At 39.6% G+C, this 21668-nt stretch overlaps 1 protein-coding gene across 1 annotated transcript in view; it reads right to left on the bottom strand.

Annotated features, from left to right (window-relative positions):
• Window positions 1-1415: 1415 nt before the first annotated feature.
• LOC145981171 (sodium-coupled monocarboxylate transporter 1-like) overlaps window positions 1416-21668 on the bottom strand; it is a 243408-nt gene continuing 223155 nt past the window's right edge. Inside the window, exons 14-15 of the mRNA XM_083114294.1 lie at window positions 11737-11959; window positions 1416-1535 (exon numbers count right to left, since the gene is read on the bottom strand). Coding sequence (XP_082970420.1) covers window positions 1416-1535; window positions 11737-11959 — 343 coding nt within the window. The remainder of the gene's footprint in view (window positions 1536-11736; window positions 11960-21668) is intronic.

The raw sequence follows: 21668 nt of genomic DNA, 5'->3' as shown, positions 1-21668 counted from the left end.
TGATATAAATATTGCAAAGCGAGCACTAACCTGTGTTATAATTTATCATCTGTAATTCATCCAAGTTCTGCCCTTATATACACAAAAAAATGCGCTTTAAAAAACAATGTAAAGAGCCACAGATAATAAAACATTTTAATCATAGTTTTGACCAGTAACGCCCTGCTTAAGTTTATATCCTTGAAAGAGTTTTGTGTCGATGGGGATCGTTTGGAGGTTTCGAATGTGCAACACTGTATCAAGATTACGCTGTAGACGAAACCGTTAAAAGTCAATGGTGTTCGTGATCTTCCTTGCAATCCGAAATCTCCGAGCTCGAGTTTTTTGTTTCTTCGCGACAGAGCTGTGAATATAGTGGCGAGAGCGTGTTAATTTCGTACTGTGCGCAAGAGTGTTATTATTGGTTACTTGCCGTTACTTGTTTGTGTTTTTGCAGTGTGTATATGTGTTGTGTCAGTAAGAGGATTGGAATGCCAGCCGCAAGGTTCACGTTACGAGGGGGGCTGATAAGTTCTCGGCCCGACCTAGAAGGACTTTAGCTACAGGCACGAAAGTTTCAGCCTATTCAACGTATTCTCCCCGAAAGTCTACAAACTTGGCACTTGGTGGATATCAGTTTGAACAACTCTTATAACACAGGTTAGTGCTCGTTTTGCAATATTTATATAAATGTCTGCATATGTCCATAAAAATAAGCGGGCATTACAGGCCGCAAATGTCGGCATCACCGCCAGCGCCGCCCGCCACGCTTCTCCCGATCTCTCGGCTGAAGATCGAATTGGACGCACTGTATATATATAGACACACACACACACACACACACACACACACACACACACACACACACACACACACACACACACACACACGCACACACACACACACACACACACACACACATATATATATACACACACACACACACACACACACAGTACGTTCAGTTTTAATCGGGGCCGAGATTACTCTTACCTGAAGACGGAGAAACATGGCGCAGATGCCGGCATTTTCGATCTGTAACGAACCGCTTATTTTTAGCATGCAGACAATTATATTTATATTGCATAACGAGTACTAACCTATGTTATACGTAGGGCTCGGATGTTGACCTGAGAAACGTCAAATATAGGCGTATTGAGTAGCATTAGAATGATTAAAGAATGACCTAAAACGGCAAAGGGATTATTTACAATAATTTTCGCTCAGAAAATTAAAACTTGATTTTTCATAAATAATAAGAGCGTAATTGATTAATTCGATGAAAACCCGTTCTTTGGTTGTTTAAGGTACTGAAAGAGAGAGATACATGCAATTTATGGGATTTATTTTTAGTCTGACTTTCATGTCAGGTAAAAAGGTTTACAATATATTAAAAAATATATTAAAAAAATAAAACCATATCGATTGTACAGTCGCTAATTTCTTGTTTCCATTATTTTCGTAGCATTGGGAGAGCCTCCAATATCATCTCCGTTTGTCTTGGAAACAAAGGGTGTTGTCGCTTCTTCCACCTCAGCTTCTGGTATATTGTAATCCTGTAAAGAAACAAAACAAAGTTTTCTAATTTATCACCTCTTCAGTTATTTTAAGACACAAGAAATCATTTGGCACCCGCTACTATAAATATAAATCAAAGGTCAGTTTCTTTGGTTGGCATTTTTATTGAAACACATATTGTCCGTATCAAAACATGGGTCTTAGGTATTGCATTAATGGAGGGTTTTCTGCACTGCATCAGTTGTGATATGACTCATGAGATTTACATATTGTTTCTCATGTAGTCTACAGTTGTTACAAGAATAAAAAACAGTTTTTTTTGTGACATTTCAGGAAACACACACGCTATAATGTCATGAGAAAGATAAATTTGTAAATTTGTTAAAGATACAATTGTAACAATGGTTATTTTTTTAACAAATAAGAATCAGTTATACGATGGATCTTGTCAATGTTACATTGTTGTAACATAGCAACGTAACTGTGAAACAAGCAGTCTGTGTTTATTATTATTTTAGATAATTTTTATCACATTTTTAAAATTATGAATCTCAAATATCATCAGGCAATTCAAAATCATCATTTTCTTTGCAAAGGTTCTTCATGTCTTCCGTTACATTAACTTTAAAGATGGTGGCCTACCCTGCTTGTTAAAAAGAAAACTCCATAGTGGGTCTATGCTGCCATTCTCATAATTTAATTTCCTCCACTGGAGAAAATTTAAAAAAAAAAACATCTTCTAAATAAATGATGACTGCTTGTTTCAGAATTAAGTTTCTATGTTACTTTAATGTAACATTGACAAGATCCATTGTCTAACTGATTTTTGTGTTTAAAAAAAATAGCCATTATTATAACTGTATCTTTAATAAAACTAAAAATTAAAGACTGATGAAGGGAGCGTATGTTCTTCTGAAACGTCATAACAAAAAACTGTGTTTTCTTGCTTGTTACAACAAGACTAACTAACTAACTCTCTAGCCTTCTTAAACCCGAAGGTTCATGGCTGCAGCAACACAGGCCTTCCATCTGTCCCTATCTTAAGCAAGATCTATATACTCTTTTCCATCCCTACCGATTTCTTTTAGGTCCATCTCAACGTTGTCCCTCCATCTTCGTCTTGGCCTTCCTACAGGTCTCTTATCATCTGGTTTCCCAACAAGAATCCTGTAAACTCCTCTTTCCTCTCCCATTCGTGACACATGACCTGCCCACCTAAGTCTTCTTGATTTAATTATTCTAATAATATCTGGACATGAATACAAATTATGTAGTTCTAAATTATGTAACCTTCTCCACTCACCTGTCTCCTCATCCCTTTTAGGTCCAAAGATTTTCCTAAGGATCTTATTTTCAAATACTCTCAATTTATGTTCCTCTTTCAATGTAAGGGACCAAGTTTCAACCCATATAATACTACAGGCAAAATTACTGTTTTTTATATTTTAACTTTTAGTTTCTTAGATATTAAACGAGAAGACAAAAGTTTATGAAGAGAGAAGTAACATGCATTTCCTGAATTAAGCCTACTTTTTATTTCCTCTTTAATATAATTTTCATTTGTTAATATTACTCCTAAGTATTTGAATTTGGAAACTGGTTCAAACGAGTTGTTATCAATAATTAGATTTTGATTATTACCTAACACTTGGTTTCGGCCTGTAAGCATATATTTAGTTTTCTCTTTGTTAACTTCCAAACCTATCTCTTTAGCAGTTTTGCAAACTATTTTAGCATTATTCTTAATCGTATTTATATCATCCCCCAATAAGTCTACATCATCTGCATATGCTAACAACTGAGTCACACCATTTAATTTTAGTCCTTCTTTAGTTTCTTTTACCTTCCTTACAGCATATTCTAAGGCAAAATTAAAGAGCAATGGAGATAATGCATCTCCTTGTTTTAACCCATCATGAATTATAAATTTGTCAGACATATTATTACCCACACGAATTTTACTTTCTGTTTCACTGGTGCATATTTTTATCATACTAACAAGCTTCTTAGGTATTCCAAACTCTACTAATATATTATATAGTTTATCTCTTTTTACCGAATCATATGCTTTTTTGAAATCAATGAATAGCTGTTGGACATTTTGATTATATTCCCCCTTTTTTTCAAGTGTCTGTCTGATGTGAAAAATTTGATCTGTAGTTGATCTGTTACGTTACGTTACAACAAGACTACAAGACAAATAACTCTACTGTGCAAGCAATGTGTACATACAATATATATATATATATATATATATATATATATATATATATATATATATAGTATTATGACAAATCATATCAATATTATTTTGGTGTTAAATCAACTAATTTATACATAAGTCATTTTCTTGTAATGTTGAATGGAGAAATTGAATTCGGATGCTTCCTTTGTGCGAAATGAAATATTTCCATCTTTGATTTCGTAGCCAGTATTCTCACACCAACAGTTCCTATTAGTAAACAGGTCGAAAATGTGAATTTGCAGAATAAGTCTCCAGAAGACAGCAACATTCAAAGTAAAGTTCTGATTCGATTATTCTACAAAACAATAAGTATACTAACGAAATCAATACACTCTTTTCATGTAGGCGAGAAGACACCATCTTTCTTAAAACGACAGTAGTTATGTTAATTATTGAACAATTTGAAAAAAAAAAGTTTATTTCATAAAGTCCCTGAAATCCTCCAGAAACACGACTACACGACGATATTGACATCTACTAGGAGCAAGTGAGTTAGAGAAATGGCGGGAAATCTGTCGTTGAAGGATTAGGACCTGATAACGTCTCGTTTTGGAGTATGGAAATTCATCTTCCTTGTGGGGCGATTGCGTTCACGGTCCCACAGTAAGTCTGCCGACCAAAGGCACGCACTCCAGAAGAACTAGAAGGACGTATCAGTGAAACGTAAGCAGGTGTTTCCAAGATGTCCTTTGAGATAATTTGTGACATCTCGCCACACTTACAACTCCCGGTTGACAGTGCAGACTCATATGTTGAATTTTTCTTTGTGACAAGGATTGTCACAGACTTGGTAACAGAACACGTCTTACTGTGTGTAAAGCTATATATTTTTAATAAAATTAAACCCATTTCAAAATAAGATACTGAAAAAGGTTGGTGCTACTTAATTTCAAATTGAGATCAAAATGTATAGATTTTATATTTGTGTTTTTATTCTATCTGTTTTCTGCCACGTTTGGCTATTTAAAGAGATGAAACTTGATGATGATTGGATGGAATTCATGAACGGACACTTACAAGAAGCGCCAATCCCCAAGGCTGGATTGAAACGTAGGAGGTTCTGGCATACGAGATCGAAAGTCGACCAATGGCAAAGATTAATCGTTTTGCATTAAATTTACGTATTTTGTGTAATTATCGTCTGTAATTGCTCAGTTTATATTTAATGAATAAAGGGTTATGTATTATGTATGCTGTGATGTCATGGAAACTGCTAACAACTTTAAAAAGGAAGAAAGGGTTGTCTCAATTGGTAGTTGTTGAAGATATACAGTTTCCGTGTGTTTTGAAATAAGATTTATATAACTTTTTATCGCAACAAATACAAACGAATTTAGCATCATGTTATATTCTAATAATGTATGCCTTGACCCTCAAGGGCTGTTGGGACACGGGTTATTAATATTCTAATAAACCTTTTAAATATATATAGATTAAGAAACACGACTAAAAAATAATGACATCTAAGTTTCTTTATTTGTAGAGGAAATTTATACACAGCGCATAATGGACATTTTACGCTCATAATATAACTGAAGATAAAAAATATTGAAAAGAACGAAAAATATAAAGAAAATAACATTCTAGCATTTACTTCGACGAAAATCCTGCTCGGGGTCAGGGGAGCATTTTTGTAATTGGATCAACCATGGGATTAAGATTTGGGCTGCTTGAGCGTAGTATCGATAACAAAGCGGAAAAATGATTTATTGCATGTAACCCAATATTCGACCATGAGTTCGCAGGTAATCAATACAAGCAATGCTACAGAGAAAGTGAGAGGCAGGCAGAGAGAAGAAGAAAGACAGAGAGAGAGAGAGAGAGAGAGAGAGAGAGAGAGAGAATATCTGTGCTTATGAAAAGGTTAAAGGTGAGGAAATGGCTAATGATTCTTATAAATTGACAAGCCAGGGGTCCCCCTGTTGGAATCCCGGCCTGAGCAAGAATGTTTGCGAGGATCAGGTGCACATCGGCACGCGTGCACATCCGCACAGTATTTTTATCTTGGAGTGTTATCCTGCTCATCCCCACGCACCCAACGGCCACCTGGTGAACATCTGGCCTCATGACCTTGGGGGGAAAGTCAGAAGGGTAGCGTAGTTTTGGAGAGAGATCACACATGTATGCCAGACTTAGCTGCTTGCGAGATACGAAAGCGACTCGCAAATTGCAAGAGAAGAGCAGAGGAAGAAATATTTACACCGGTATGCCAGATTTTTAAACACGAAATGACAGTAACTGTAAACCAAGGTTTAGATTTCGTGACAACGATTCCGCTGTACAGCGATAAGAAAGGATATTTGAACAAAGTAAGGAGGAAAGCTCTCGGCCTTAAACAGGACACACCAACGCCTAGCAACATCTCTTTCCCTGACGATATTCTCCGATTTGAATATGGATCCACATTCTTGCAATATGACAGATTGGAAGAAGAGAAACGAATTATGTATTTCGGTTACGAGGGTTTGTGGCAAGCACTGACAAACAGCGGAGAGTGGTTCATGGATCTAACTTTCAAGAGCTGCCCTTAACATCTTGAACAGCTCTATACGCTACATGCAGACATAGGAAGTGTAAAATGCAGTACATTGGGCGTACCTGTTCTCTATGCATTGCTAGGGCCTCCCCGATGGCGCAATGGTAGCGTCGTCGCCTTGTAATCAAGAGGTACCGGGTTCGATTCCCGGTGGAGGCACATAGTGGTTCGGATCCCACTTTAAACTGTAGGTCCAGTCCCGATTAGCCTTACTGTGCATAAAGTGGACTTAAAACACCAAATCAATCCAATCTATGCATTGCTGCCCGACAAACGAGAGGCCACGTATAGGCACCTGTTTTCATTCAAAAAACGTGGTGTGGTGAAGGTAACCCGAAAATGCTGAATGTCGATTTCGAAACTGCGGCTGCGAATGCTCTGAAGGGTGTATTCCCCGATGCTGAGGTCCCAGGGTCCAACATGCAAGCTCTGGGCACTAACAACGAAGATGTACGCAAACATGTGCGGATGTGTGCTTCACTGGCACCTGTGCCCCTGGAGTATATTGACGATTGATGGTTGGTCATCATGAAGGACTACCCACCAGTAGAAAAGATTGAGGCGTTCAATGAATATTTTATTGAACAATGGCTCGAAAATCCAAACGTGCCTAGGAAAATTTCGATCTGCAGTGACCAGCGACACTGAACGAACAACGTCGTTGAAGGTTGGCACCATCGATTGAACGGCACAATATCAAGGAAAACACTGCACATTTCCTCTCTGGTAAAGGTGATAAAAGATGATACCACATTGAGTTTCCATGCCCTTAGAAGACAGGAAGTGTACGGCAACCGGCAGGAGAGGAGAAAGTTTGCATATATTAAACTTGATGACAGGATAAACGACATACTTGAAAATTTGAGAAAATATGGTGACTTGAAGAAATGTCTCAGGAGTTTAGTGTATGTGCATAAACTGCAGTAGATAATATAATTTGTGTAAATACTTTAGGGTACCCCATTGGCATGTAATCTTTTCAACGAAGTACTTGCAGTTAGTGTGGAATAAACTTGACAAGGTTTTCCTTGAAGCCGCCGAATGCGGTATGAATATCTGTATAATCATTGCTTTCTTTCCATGCTCTTGAGCGGCATGTATTAAGTCGTCTAAATTTTGCATGAATATGTTTTCTTAGGCTGTGTAAACAAGCCTCCGTGCCTCTAAGGTCATGAGGCTAGGTATGCACCAGGTGGCTGCTGGGTGCATGCGGATGAGCACGATAACACTGCAAGATAAAAATACTGTGCGGAGGAGCACGAATATCGGATTGTGCAGATGTGCACGCGTGACGATATGCACGTCATCGTTTGTGAGTGTCCATTCATCAATTTCATCACTCATCTCCACCTTCGCAAATTAGCCACAGCACACAGCGAAGTAAAATCAAGCAAATCAATCAATTATAAATTGATAAATAACTACGTACACCCAACAACTCAGGAACTATCCCAGACATTAAGTAGGCGCGGGAAAGCGGTCGTCCGTTTATCAAGAAGATAAATGTTTGAAATGATTTGTAGCCCAGTACAATTTAAATCCAGGAACATAAACACATGCGCACACAAATTTATTAATTCGAATCACTCAAAACAATTTTAAGATTTTAACATTATATCTTACGTCTATAATTTTCAGATAACACATTCGATAAAGAAAGCTAAAACACTTTTGTGTAAAGTAAGCATTGATATCTAAGATTTTAAACTGTTTATGGAAAAACTGTGTTGAAAATGAACTTACTAGCATACAGTACACTGAAAACGTATTAATACATTAAAAAGTACAGGATTTAATTTTCCATGTACGCTCATTGAATATCATATACTCGTTTATCTCCTTCCACCTTAAAATGTTCAATACATATAATACACACACATATACACACATTCTATTTGATTTCTGCATTCCCCTCCATTGCTATACTTTTTCACTTTGAGAAACCATGTGGAGCAAAAGTCATCATCCTATATGAATTGACCTTTATTTTGACATCTTGTTGTTTATATCAGTAGTGTCTTGTCAGTTAAATAGAAGGTACTCACGAAATTTATTATGTGCGAAAATGAATGAGTATACCCCCACAAGAACTTGAAAAATTGTGACAATATTGGTGACACTTTTCCGGGCAGAGTAATATCCCATTTTGGTGATATGCCATGGCCGGCCAGGTCCCCCGATTTGCCCACTTTAGATATTTTTCCTTTGGGGATATTTGAAGTCATTGGTTTATGCGAATAAGCCAGATACGTTACAGCAACTAAAGGACAATATTCACCAGGAAATTGAAAACATTTCCCCGCAGATTTCCAACACCATGGAAAACGCAATAAAAAGGTCCCAAATTTGCATCAATTCGAATGGTGGTCATTTATTGGATGTTATCTTTAAAAATTGAGGACATAAAACTTACAACTATCATTAAAAGTTTAACACAAAAACCTACTTTGTTTAATTTAAAACCCAAGCTATAGGCTAAGACTTGACTCGGTGAAGAGGTAAGGAAGACGGACGAGCAAAGCACACTCACCTAATCGGGCAGTAACCCTTGTGGCATCTCGGACTCTGGTGACGACCCCGGCACCAGCGAGACCCCGGGTAGCAGGCGTAGGCTGTCATCACCTGAACGGTGGCCTGCGTCGACCGCGCGACCACAATAACGTTTGCACACTCCTGATGTTTCCCAAAAGTCTGGGTTACTTATCCGGCTCACCACGTGCCGTGTATCTGATGAGCTTGCAAGCTACCTAGCCACATCTTCCCTCTTTCGATCAGGAACAGCAACCCAAGCTGGATTCTGTCTAGCCAGAGGAATTTTGTTATTGTCGCAGCCTTGATTGGGACAGTGTGCTCGAGTTAACTTGGTTTTTACTTTAAGCTTTTGATGCCCATTCGCCTTCCCATGACTATATATATTGTGGAGACTCTGTGAATAACTAAAATCTCTCTCCTGACATCAGTGCTCGGTCAAGCGGCAATACACTACACAAGGTAACATTGCACAAATAGCGGAAACACATGACGTCAGGAGTCTCTGCATACTTCGATACTAGCGGGTTCAAACCCGTCATCGGCTGACAAATACGGAATATCTGAGCATGCAGCTTAAAAGAAGTTGGCACTAGAATTCGTGAGTTAGTCAGACCTCAGAGTTCAGTAGAAGCTCGAAGGGAATACCAGCTACCAGGCGAAGACCTCCGGCACTTTTCAGGGCTCAAGCCCGGCTCGGGAGACCAAGACGTAGCTGTCGCCAAGGCCTGTTCGGGTTGGCCAACATGCATATCGTATGTACCACGATTTGTAAGTCACAGCCGTAGGTCAGAGCGTCGTTCGGACGCTTTCTCAAAGGCCGTCTCTCCAGACCAGCTTGTGCTTCGTCGCCTGCCACGGGAAGAAGACCGTGGGCCGTCGAACTCAGGACTCCGTGCGCTGTTGTCTGACGTCCACACTCAAAAGCTTGGCCGAGAGGTAAGATGTACATCGTCGACATCCCTTGAATTCTTTCTACTCACTTACAGAAACCTGTCAGCGAGATTGTATGGGGACCATAAAACGTAACCTTGCTCTACCATCTGACCCGTCACGATCCTCGTAGTTTATGCTCTAGAAACCAGTTAACGCATCAATACATACAGGAATAGGATGAGAAAAATTGCCAGAATGGCGGATAAACACAAACGATGAAGGAGACAGTAAACACTTACCACACGAACATAAAAAACTTGATATTTTGTGGTATTTACCGCATTATCATCGGAGAAGGAAGACACTGTGCTACTTTTCCCTTCTCCGATGATAATTCGGTAAATACCAGTGGCGTCTCGTCCCTTGGGGCTTCCGGGGCTTAGCCCCTAAAGAAAAACGGACGTATTGACGTAATTATCAATCACCATAACGCATAACTATCACACAATCTTTTAAAAGGCGATTTTTACCCACGTAAATTCATCGTCTGTTGCAATGGATACGACAGCGCTCCTAGCGGCATTGATGTCAATTATCGTTTTCCGGGGCACGTCGCAAAGGAAGACGTGGCCTACACCCACCTACGCTACAGTGAAGGTCACGTGCTAGCAGTGAGAGAGGGGGAGAGTCCAATTGATTTGAGTGCTGATTCGGGGCTAATTCCTTTGCGTCGCGTTCGATCTCGCGTGTTGTTCTGTAGTGTTGTGGTGGCTTTCATTCGCTATGTTTGAGTGAGTTTGGCAGGGTTGATGTTCGAACACAAATTGATGAAGGACATAGGCTGTCAATTACAAGACACAATAAATTTTTCCGGAAAAATAGGCATATATTAAATAGAATTATCGATTGCTTAAAATTCTGTGGTCGACATGAACTTGCTCTACGAGGACATAATGAAAGAGAACAATCTTTAAACAGAGGCATCTTCCCAGATTTATTACCCTTCATAGAAGAGGGAACTTCGTGTTCTTTATTGTAGTTAAGAGTTGAAAACATAAACTCTATCAGTAGATTGCATTCATTTTTTATTTAAAATTATTTAGAGGGTACCTTTTCAAAAACAGTAAAAATGACAAACATAGTTTTAATAACTCCAGTGGCAAGAGCTGAATCTGAACGATGTTTCAGCACATTGAAGCGTATTAAAACCTGCTTAAGAAATGCAATGGGACAAGACAGACCAAATGCCTTGGCATTTGCTTGCAATAGAGATAGAATACATTTTAAACATAGAGGGCTTCAACGAAAAAGTAATAACAAAATTTGCTGAGCAGAAGAACAGGAGTCAACTTTCGTAGAAGGTATGTTTCACAACAATACCTGTTTCTTTTGTAATCATGTGAATTGTCATTATATTATAAATTCTTTAAAAAAAATAAGTCCAGTTTTGTAGTTAAATACATGTTCTTTTGTTAATTCATGTAATTTGTCATTACATTTTAAATTCTTTCAAAAAAGTAAGTCCAGTTTTGTAGTCTAGAAGAAAAAATACCTATATTTTGTAATTCATGTGAATTGTCATTATATTTTAAATTCTTTAAGAAATAAGCCCCGGCCAAATTTGAGGCCACGAGACGCCACTGTATACTATACATATACACACACCCCAATTCCTTAGATAGGCAAGCCAACAAGCTATTAAATTCTGTCTGCTCTTTCTGTCTTCACTATCTCTGGAGCACGGCCAGGCATAGCAGCAGAGAAGGGGTGAAATCGAGTTGGCAGACAGAAGCAGTACGATGGCTGGTAACTGAAGTCGCTTTCCCCCTCCATTGGTGGAGCCGTCTCGCGTCACTACTTGCGCCATTACTTGTTTTCGTTCGCTTGCTCCAGAGATAGCCTAGACAGAGTATAGCAGTTGAGCAGGATTGCGTTCAGTATTCTCCAGGAAATTCTTGACGATGGATCTTCCCTTTATTGAGAATCACAGGAAGTAATGGAGATGATTCCTTTGCCACTACATTATACAATGCAAGTGTAGTTTTACACTTACCTTATTTTGGCATTTATATTCAGGTAAATGCAGTATTGCTCTGACCCTCTTTGGCAACTTTGTGAAGAGTAAAAGTCCTCCAGGAGATAGTAAGTGCGGGTTGACATTTTTAGGGTCTTCAAACTTCGTGAAAAAGCTTACAGCAAGCCCAACCACTATAGTCGTCATCATGCCCAGGGAGCAAAGCCACAAGTAAGACAGCTTGTATAGAGGGAACACGTAGCTGAAATGAAATACACGAAGAGAAAAATAGAAGGTTTTAACACATAACAGGTACTCTTTGTGTAAAGTAGGATGGAGACACTGTTTAGAAAATATTGGTACACTGTGAAAGAGCATGCTAAGCGAATTTTAATGCTCAGGGATTTGGATGAAACTTCTGTTTCTCCTTCCATTCTGCTTTTTGTAAATGTATAAAATACATTTTAAGGGGCCGGACCCTGTGGCCGAGTGGTTAGCACATCGCGCTGCGACACCAAGGGTCCCGGGTTCGAATCCCGCTCGGGCTTGGTTGTTTGTGAATGTTCGTTCATCAAATTCATCATTTCATCACTCATCTTCGCAAATTAGCCAAGAGGCACAAAACGCGAAGTAAAATAAACTAAATCAATCAATCAATCATTTTAATGTCAATCACCATTTTCATTTATAATATGAAAGCCTTCGACAAATAATTTTGTAAAACAGATAATATGTAACTGAGAGATACGAATTTTACCCATGGACAGGATAACTGAGCTCAGAATGTTTATAGTAAAAACTTGAAACAATATCATACTACAGAGCGCTCGAAAAGTTCTCCCACCCACACATTTGACAAAAGGAACGAAGCATTCAAGTTGATGAGTTGGCAACCCTATCAATAGGGACTGGTATGACCTTGTTTAGATTAGTTGTGCCATGGACACTTGTGGGTTCTAACGATCACATTGAAAGTTGATGCGATTGTTACAACCCAGTATCATGTTCTTTACTTCTTAGTAATAAATTCTGTATTACTAATACAATTTGTATAATATTCAATTAAACGCATTGGTTTGCACATTTCTATATTTAACTCCATAAAACATACACAAAAATCAACAAGTAACCATGAACACAACAACATGCAATAATTTGAATTCATGAATATTTCAGCCCATGGCTCCATACATAACTTCCAAGTACAACACTTCCAGAAGTGTCCGTGGCTGTACAATCACAGTTTGTCAATAATACCTTTTTCGCGTGCACAGCGAATCGCTTTGTTGGAAGCATATTTTGAATTTGTCACACGAAATGTGTGGAGAAAAATGGTTTGTCATTGGCCTCACATTTAGTTCACAAAATATTTTTGTGTACTTCAAGATATAGTTCGCAAATGTATGTATTCATTATGTTGACAAGTTAAATATATTATAAGCATACAATTCTGAAACTTTAAGTGTGGCAACTTTTCAAACGCTCTGTAGTCTGTCATATTAGCAGATAGTTTTGTAGTACTTGTATAGAATTTCGAAACAATGAATAACACAAAGGGTAGGGGATTTGTGAGCTCAAGAAACAAGAGTGTCAATTAACGGTCCTTCGTGAAATTCATGTGAATTCTATTTCCTGTCCGCCTGAGAGGGCTTGGGGGTCAGCACAAGCACACCTATGGAGAACATAGAGTTTCCATTCTGCTTGCTCCATGCAGGAAATTCCGGCCTTATTTTCCGTATCCCCCCTCCATATTAAAATATTATTTTAATACTAATTTAGAACATACTCAAAATCCTATTCTTAAACTTACTGTTCCAGCAAGCTGTGTAATGTTACATGAATTGTTTCCTTATTGATTAATTCTATGAAACTTATATGCAGACGACCTAAAATTCTTCCAAGGAATAAAAGGTATTGAAGTCTGTGTTTGTCTACAACAAGACATAAATAGATTGGATACGTGGTGCTTATGGAACGGTCTTTCTTTGAATGCAGCAAAATGCTATTCCGTTACTTATTCTAAACAAAAAACGGTCTTAAATTTTCAATATAAAATTAATAATATCAATCTTAAGAAATCGTAAACGACAAAGGACCTAGGAATCTATTTTGACTGTAAGCGAACTTTCACTCACCATATTAACAAAATAATAAGCTACGCTTACAAACTTATCAGGTTCATTATTAGAATGGGAAAAGGCTTTCGAGACACCCAAACCCTTAAGGTATTATATTACTCTTTAGTACGCTTAAAACTTGAATTCGGGTCTGTTATATGGAACACTGACAGTATAGTACAGACTCCGAATACACAGGCTTGACGATCGAAGGACACTTCGCGACCTGCTGGAAAATATATATTGGAAAACTTTGCTCTCCTCTTTGGATCTCACAATTTAAATTATGCGTTTCTAAGAAGACGCGACCCAATAATCAAACATTTTTTTGTGAATAGAATGCGAACAAACATTGTAAAAAATCTCCTAACTGGAAAATGACTGTCCTCTGCAATGCGTTAGAAAAGCGTAACAAAAATATTGATTTATTCTGTATGCCATATATGCAATTTAAAAACTCCGTAATGAAAACACTCTCAAATAACGCTGACTGAAGCATGTGTCTCTGTTCCATTATGTAACATGAACTCTCTAACTGGACGTCAGCCTGTTGAGTTCATTTATGTAAATAAATAAATGAATTACTTGTCTGTAAAATAAATATTGTCTATTGGGCATTCCATGGGATAGTGCCCCTGAAGCTCAGCTTTTTAATTAAATGAATTGCTGTAACTTTATCATATCTTCTGAGTGATCTCATCTGTTGGATAAACATTCAAGTATCATACAGTTAGTAAGTAAAAGGTATTTTACATATTATTAGTTTATTTTAACTTTTAGATTTAGTTGTGTTCTCTATTACGGCCCACCCATGACACCAAAAAACAATTATTTGCTCCTCTAATTGTTGAATTTTCCCCTCAGCTGCACTACAATATTCAAAGTCAATTCCTTTTTCTCTTTGTCTTAAATAATATAAATATCATAATTTGAAAATTAACAGAAATTTAGATAAATTAAAGGGTGGGCCGTCTGGTGGTTTCCTATTAAAGTACATGTTATTTTGACACTCGCAGCTCATTCGTGCTCAAAACCTTGACAGAAACACAGCAGCATATCTCCGCGGTACGAAATGAATCGTTTTACGCTGGAACAACGGTGGGAAATATTGAAAACTTATTTCCAAAGTGAGTGCTGTGTTGCCGAAACAGTGCGAATGTTGAAAGGAAATTTCGGACGAAATAATGCACCAACCGCGCCTGCTGTACGGAAGTTCTTGAAGAAAGTTCGTGAGAGTGGCATGCTAAGTGATTGTGTTGCCCACGGGACGGGACGAGACGGTGCATGAAAAGTCTCGTCTCGTCTCGAAAGTCTCAAAAATACAAACAAAATAATTAATCAGTTGCGAATATTAATTTACTGGGAATAAAATATTTCCTTTGGAAACTCAAATCAGCGTCTATTACATAAAAAAGGCTATCTTATTTAGTTTTCATACTCTTCCGAAATCTAGTGTTACTTCCATTTTTCAGTGTATTCAAGCTTAGTAATTTTATGTTGTATTAGTACTCCAGATAGAAGTACTTTGCTAAATACAGATTCAGATATCTATCTGTAAAAATATTGTGAGAGAGAATTATTCTCGATAATTTCCTTGAATGGAAAATTTATGAAAATATTCTAAACCTTATGAACATTACGAAAATTGCGGGCTTTGTTTGCTTTTCCATAGTAACAAAATGTACAGGGTGTTCCAAAATGAATATCGGGGTTTCAATGAAGTGTATCTTCTATTACATATACATTATAGAAATGAAACATACCTTAAAAGGAAAGGTAACTCAAACAGTTTTTGTTTCTACTTTGCAGGTGATGTTTCGTAACTCCGCCGCAGCACGGCGCTAGTAGTAAATGATGACTCCTGAGCGTAAAGCCTTTGTCTCTTGGAATTCGCAAGGTGTAACTCAGCAATTGGAGCGCAACGTACTTTTCGGCGGGAATATGGATGTGATCCCCCATCGGATAACAACATCCGAAGATGGTACAACCAATTTAAGAATACGGGATGCCTGTGCAAAGGGAAGAGCTCCGGAAGACCACGTCTACCAGATGAGCAAGTGAAACAGGTCAGAGCAAGTTTCGGTCGGAGTCCCAGGAAATCTATAAAGTGGGCGAGTCGAGAACTGTCATTGCCGTCCACCACTGTTTGGAGGGTGTTACGAAAGAGACTGCACATGAGGCCGTACCGTCTACATCTGTTACAGGCCCTAAAGCCTGAAGATAATGTGACCCGTGCCAACTTCTGCGAAAATGTACTGGACATGGAAGATGATTTTCTTACAAGTGTGATCTTTAGTGATGAAGCCTCATTTCATCTTAGTGGACGAGTGAATACGAAAATCCACACCAAACAGTGCAGCACATGAGGGATTCGCTAAAAGTGAACGTCTTTTGTGCTCTATCCAAAGAACAAGTGTATGGACCTTTCTTCTTTGTGGAAAACACTATCACTGGTACTGCGTATTTGGACATGCTCCAGCAATGGTTCTACCCAGTGGCAAGAGCTAACGATCAACTGGATCGTTAGCAAAAAAAGAAACATCATCTGGCATCTGCCCCCACACTTTCATCGTGAAGTACGGAATTGGTTGAATGTTGTTTTTCCCCAACGATGGATCTGTCGTCATTGTGAGGATGCTGTGGTTCTTCTGCAATGGCCCCCAAGATCTCCCGACCTCACCCCCTGCGATTTCTTTTTGTGGGGGTATGTAAAGGATAGTGTATAAGTGCCACCGCTAACTGCCGACCTTCCTGAATTGCAACGCGGGATTGATGCAGCTGTGGAGTCTGTTACAACAGACATGCTAGCTTCAGTGTGGGAAGAAATTGCCTACAGACTAGATGTGTGCCGTGTCACAAGGGGACCCCACATTGAACACTTGTAACTTGTGACAAAAAACTGTTTGAGTTACCCTTCCTTTTAAGGTATGTTTCATTTCTGTAATGTATATGTAATAGAATATACACTTAATTAAAACCCCGATATTCATTTTGGAACACGGTGTATTATTTGTTTATCCTTGAAACAGCTTAAATATATTTAACGCCTTTAAAGTAAAAACAACTACTATAACGCGTAAACTAGAGTTATGTGAGACATACAAAAAGTTGTTATCGTCACAACACGATTATTCCCACACAAGGAATAAGGAATATTCCACATAAAATCGTGCCATCTAAGAAACGGACCCAAAGAAATTTTTGTAGTGTTCTCATGGAAGGAAGTGATTTTTGACATGTAACCTCCCTTCCTGTTTGTAATATTTCCCCATCCAAATCCCCTCGCGGTCAGTAACCATATATCTTTTTATTAAGCATTCTGTCTGTTAAAACATGAAATTTCCCAGCGAAGGGAAAATTCCCTCCCTTTAAAATATTCGACGAAACGGGAATTCCCCTTTCGCCAAAATTTTTACTTGGATGGGAAATATGATATAAAGCGCCCCTGGGTAATTGGACGAAACCGGAAGACACGGAAACTAAAAATGGAACAAGAGAACACCTGAATTCTGTGAGGAAATGTAATCAATTTGTGGCATAACTTCCCTGGGTGATCGTTATCCTCTAATGCGCTTCGGCACGAAAGATTGCATTTATTACTGTTGGTTCGTTCGCAAGCGACACTTCTAGCTTTTCGCCTGTCGCGTAATGTTTATCGCATAAGTCAGACCGAAGGAAGAAGTAACCAGACCAAAGCAACAATCTATGTCACTTGGAAACGAACCTCAGTAATAAATAAACACAACCTTCCGAACCGAAGTAGCACGACGAGCTGCACGTGTCGCTAGGAAATAGTATTTTCTATCACTGCCAATACCAACATCTCATTTCTAATTAATTTCTTGCGTCGGTTAAGCATTATCTTATTTCTCCATATTTCTGGATGTTCCAACATTTCTTCGATTCTTTAGCAAGCTCTTTCGAGTTATTTCTGTAAGATTCCCCCTCGCAAAACCTAATTTGCCACACGATGCCCGTAACGAATTTGAAATATCTTCAACAACTGCTACCCCAAGGGCTTCCTTCCATTCATCCTTGCGCCAAACGATGTGGATGTAGCCACTGCCATTGTTTACTGCAAGACCTCTTCCAGCCATATTGGGGACAATCGCCGGCACAAACAGTTCATTCATTGCGACCCCTCTTCTCAAAATCAACAGCTCCATCCTCAGTACTGGTTGCGAACTCCAAAGATTTCGCACCAAAAACCTGCTAATAGGCCAATATAATTAGATACTCTGCGTTGACGTAAATAATCTATATTGGCTGAAGTCAAAGGAGTAAAAAGCGACATGCAAGATGCAAGAAGCGACGCTTGCCACTTGGAAATAAACCCTCAGTAATAAATATAACCTTCAGAACCGAAGCGACATGACGAGCGTGACGTGTCGCTTGCCGCTTTCGTGTTGCTCGGATTTGGCCGTTTTCTAATGTAGTGCATCGTGTCGCTTCTGTCCTTTGGTATCGCATGCGTGCGGAAAGCCTGCTTATAGACTAAAGAAGCTTGTGTCGCTTGTCACTTCGATGCGAAACCCTCGTGTCGCTTGGGGATTCCACCAATGGAACGCAGGATTCCGCGGCGTCTCATGCCGCTACTGTGTGCAATGCTGCTGTTGATGGGCTAGTTCCCAAGCAGCATGTGTCGCGTGTCGCTTCGATTTGAACTCTCCTTTACATGAAACCTTGCAACCGAAGCGACGCAACAAACTGTTCGGGGTCGGTTGTCGCTTGTGTGTTGTACGGATTAGAACGTTTTCTGAATACTGTGCGTCATGTTGCCTCGGACTGTGAATGCTTGTTAATAAACTGAAGTTGCCTGTGTCAAGTGTGAACTACCCTAACCTCAAGGGAGCTTGCAGACCCAAGCACCAAGCGATACGCGACAAACGACAAGCACCTGCTTGGAAACGAACCCTCAGTAAAATGTGACCTCCCGAACCGAAGTAACACGACAAGGTGTACGTGTTCCTTGTCGCTGAAACTTAATATCGTGCATAGTGTAGCCTCGGTCTGTTAGTTGGTAGTGCATATGGGGTGAATATTTGCCTATATACGGAAGGGGCTCGTGTTGATTGTAACTTCGGTGCAAACTCCCTGTCGCCTGTCGCTTTGGTTTGAAAGCTCCCTTACTGTACGATGGATAAAAAGAGTTGATTGAAGGCAGAAAAACAACAAAGTAGATTTGAAGACTAAAATTGGTAAACGCTGCAAGTGCCACAGTAATTCAAACACCGTTTTCCACGTTAAACTGTGAAATGTGTCATGCTTTATAATGTGGTAAACGTGGAATGTGGCTGGTAGCCCTCTAAGTAGTTCAAAGGGCGTGTAAAGAGGTCACTAGTGTGAACGTTCTTACGGCCTGATGTGCTGAACGTTACGATTTCCCAACACTTTCGCTTTTGGCACTTACAACGTTTACCACTTTTAGTCCTCATTTCATTCTCTATCTACCTATTGGGCATCCCCGTTGGCGCAGTGGTAGCGTCGTCACCTTGTAATCAAGGCGTCACGGTTTCGATACCCGGAGGAGATACACAGTGGTTCCGATCCCACTTTAAACTGTAGGTCCATTCCCGATTAGCCTTACTGTGCATGAAGTGGACGTAAAACACCAAATCATCTACCTAGCTATTGGTAATCAACAAACATTATATTAAATATCAATGTCCTTATGGTTAACGAACCTTATTCTTCTCACTATACAGTGAACAGAATATTTTAAGGCCTTACCCACTTTCGGGAATAATATTTTGTGATGTCTCCCACCTTTAACTTTTGATGGCATTATATCCTGCATTACTTTTACGAGACGAGACGACACAAAACGAGACGGGACGGGACAAGACAAACGTATATTTTCGAGACGAGACGGCACTTTCACGAGACGGGACGAGACAGACCAAAGTCTCGTCTCGTCTCGTCTCGTCTCGTGGGCAACATTACTAAGAAGGGAAGTTATCTAAGTGTCCCCCTCCGATTTCCATGAAACTTAGCAGGTGTATAGAGGGGCCCAAAGGAAGAAATACGTGTTTCTTTGTTTCGGCTTAAAAACAGTTTTAGGGGGCAAAACCTCCCCTCTAATGTCAACATGACGACAAATTGATGTGAGGATCTGACCCCTGTGTCCCCCTCCGATTTCCATGAAACGTGGCAGGTGTATAGAGGGGCCCAAAGGAAGAAATACGTGTTTTTTGTTTCGGCTAAAAAATGGTTATAGGGGGCAAAACCCTCCCTCAAATGTCAAAATGAAGTGGGGATCTGACCCCTGAGTCCCCCTCCGATTTCAATGAAACTTGGCAGGTGTATGTATAGAGGGGCCCAAAGGAAGAAATACGTTTTTTTTTGTATCGGCTAAAAAACGGTTATAGGGGGCAAAACCCTTCCTCAAATGTCAAAATGAAGTGGGGATCTGACCTCTGTGTCCCTCCCCGATTTCCATGAAACTTGGCAAGTGTATAGAGGGGCCCAAAGGAAGAAATATGTGTTTTTTTTGTTTCGGCTAAAAAATGGTTTTGGGGGCAAAACCCCCTCAAATGTCAAGTTGAGGACAAATTGTAGTGGGGATCTGACCCCTGTGTCCCCCTCCGATTTCCATGAAACTTGGCAGGTGCATAGAGGGGCCCAAAGGAAGAAATACATGTTTCTTTTGTTTCGGCTAAAAGACTGGCAGAGACACAAATCGAGCATTTGAGATATGAAGTGCATGTCACTGGGAAACACGGCTATCACCGACGAGACGAAGAAAGCCAAATATGTCACACGAGAGCATACAATGTGACAAAATGCGTTACATAACACATGATACATGCTTGACAGAAATCATGTGCAATGCACCTACCACGACTTATCACCTATGGGCAGTCTGTCAGTAGATACCTCACAAGCAGAGGAGATAAGAGTAAGGAAACGTGAAATGGTGCCAGGAGGCCAGTTAAACACAATTATCAGGTGTGCTGTAGTGGGATGGTATGTACGATAAGACATCATGAATCGAAATTCTGTACGTGTGACCCCGTATATTCGTACCATGCCCTGTCTACGTATTAAGGCTCACAGAAGAAAATAATGACAATCGCTCTGTATGGAGGTACCATGTTGAATGTAGTGAATGTGGTCACACTTTTAATACAGGAATGTAATGCCAGTAACCCATCTTCTTTAACAGCAGAGGAGGCATATGTCGCAGACATTGTGAAGGACGTCACTGAAAGATGTACCGAAGATCCTGCGTACATTGTTGAATTTGCTACTTTCTTGGACTTTGACCAGCAAGACGATACGTATGCACACGCTTTGGAAGATACAGATGATGACACGGACGAATACTATACCGACCATTGTTCACCACATACTGTATCCATTGGATATAAATGAAGAGCAGTTGACTTTTGGAGGAGTGGACAGAAGCGACGTTTGTCTCTGACCACCGTGCAAAATCAGTATAAGAAGGTTACCTCAACACGGCAACTACAAAGATGTGAAGAGCAGGTACGTGCAGGAGGAACACGAAAAGAAAAGCTGTGTCAGGTTTCCAAATACATTTTAGAAAACTTTAGTGATGCCGTGTCAGCACAGGTTCCAATTCATGATATTGATATTCGGAGATGGGCTCTGCAAGCTAAAGCTGAATTAGACCTTCCTCGGTTTACAGCGTTACGGTTTTGGCTTTGGAAATTCAAGAAAGCACATCACATCGTTTCCCGGAAGGTCACCAAATTCATTTACACGCACATCTGCTGGCAAGGGGGAACATGTTCAGAACGAACGTGACGGCTTTGTGGATACTGTTAAATCATGTATTGCACAGTACTCTGTCGGAAATGTGTTTAACTCTGATCGAAGTGGTTTTCATTT

Source organism: Lepisma saccharinum, chromosome 29, assembly GCF_977018435.1.
Source record: "Lepisma saccharinum chromosome 29, izLepSacc3.1, whole genome shotgun sequence".
Classification (NCBI taxonomy): domain Eukaryota; kingdom Metazoa; phylum Arthropoda; class Insecta; order Zygentoma; family Lepismatidae; genus Lepisma; species Lepisma saccharinum.
This window is presented reverse-complemented; position numbering and strand designations above follow the sequence as displayed.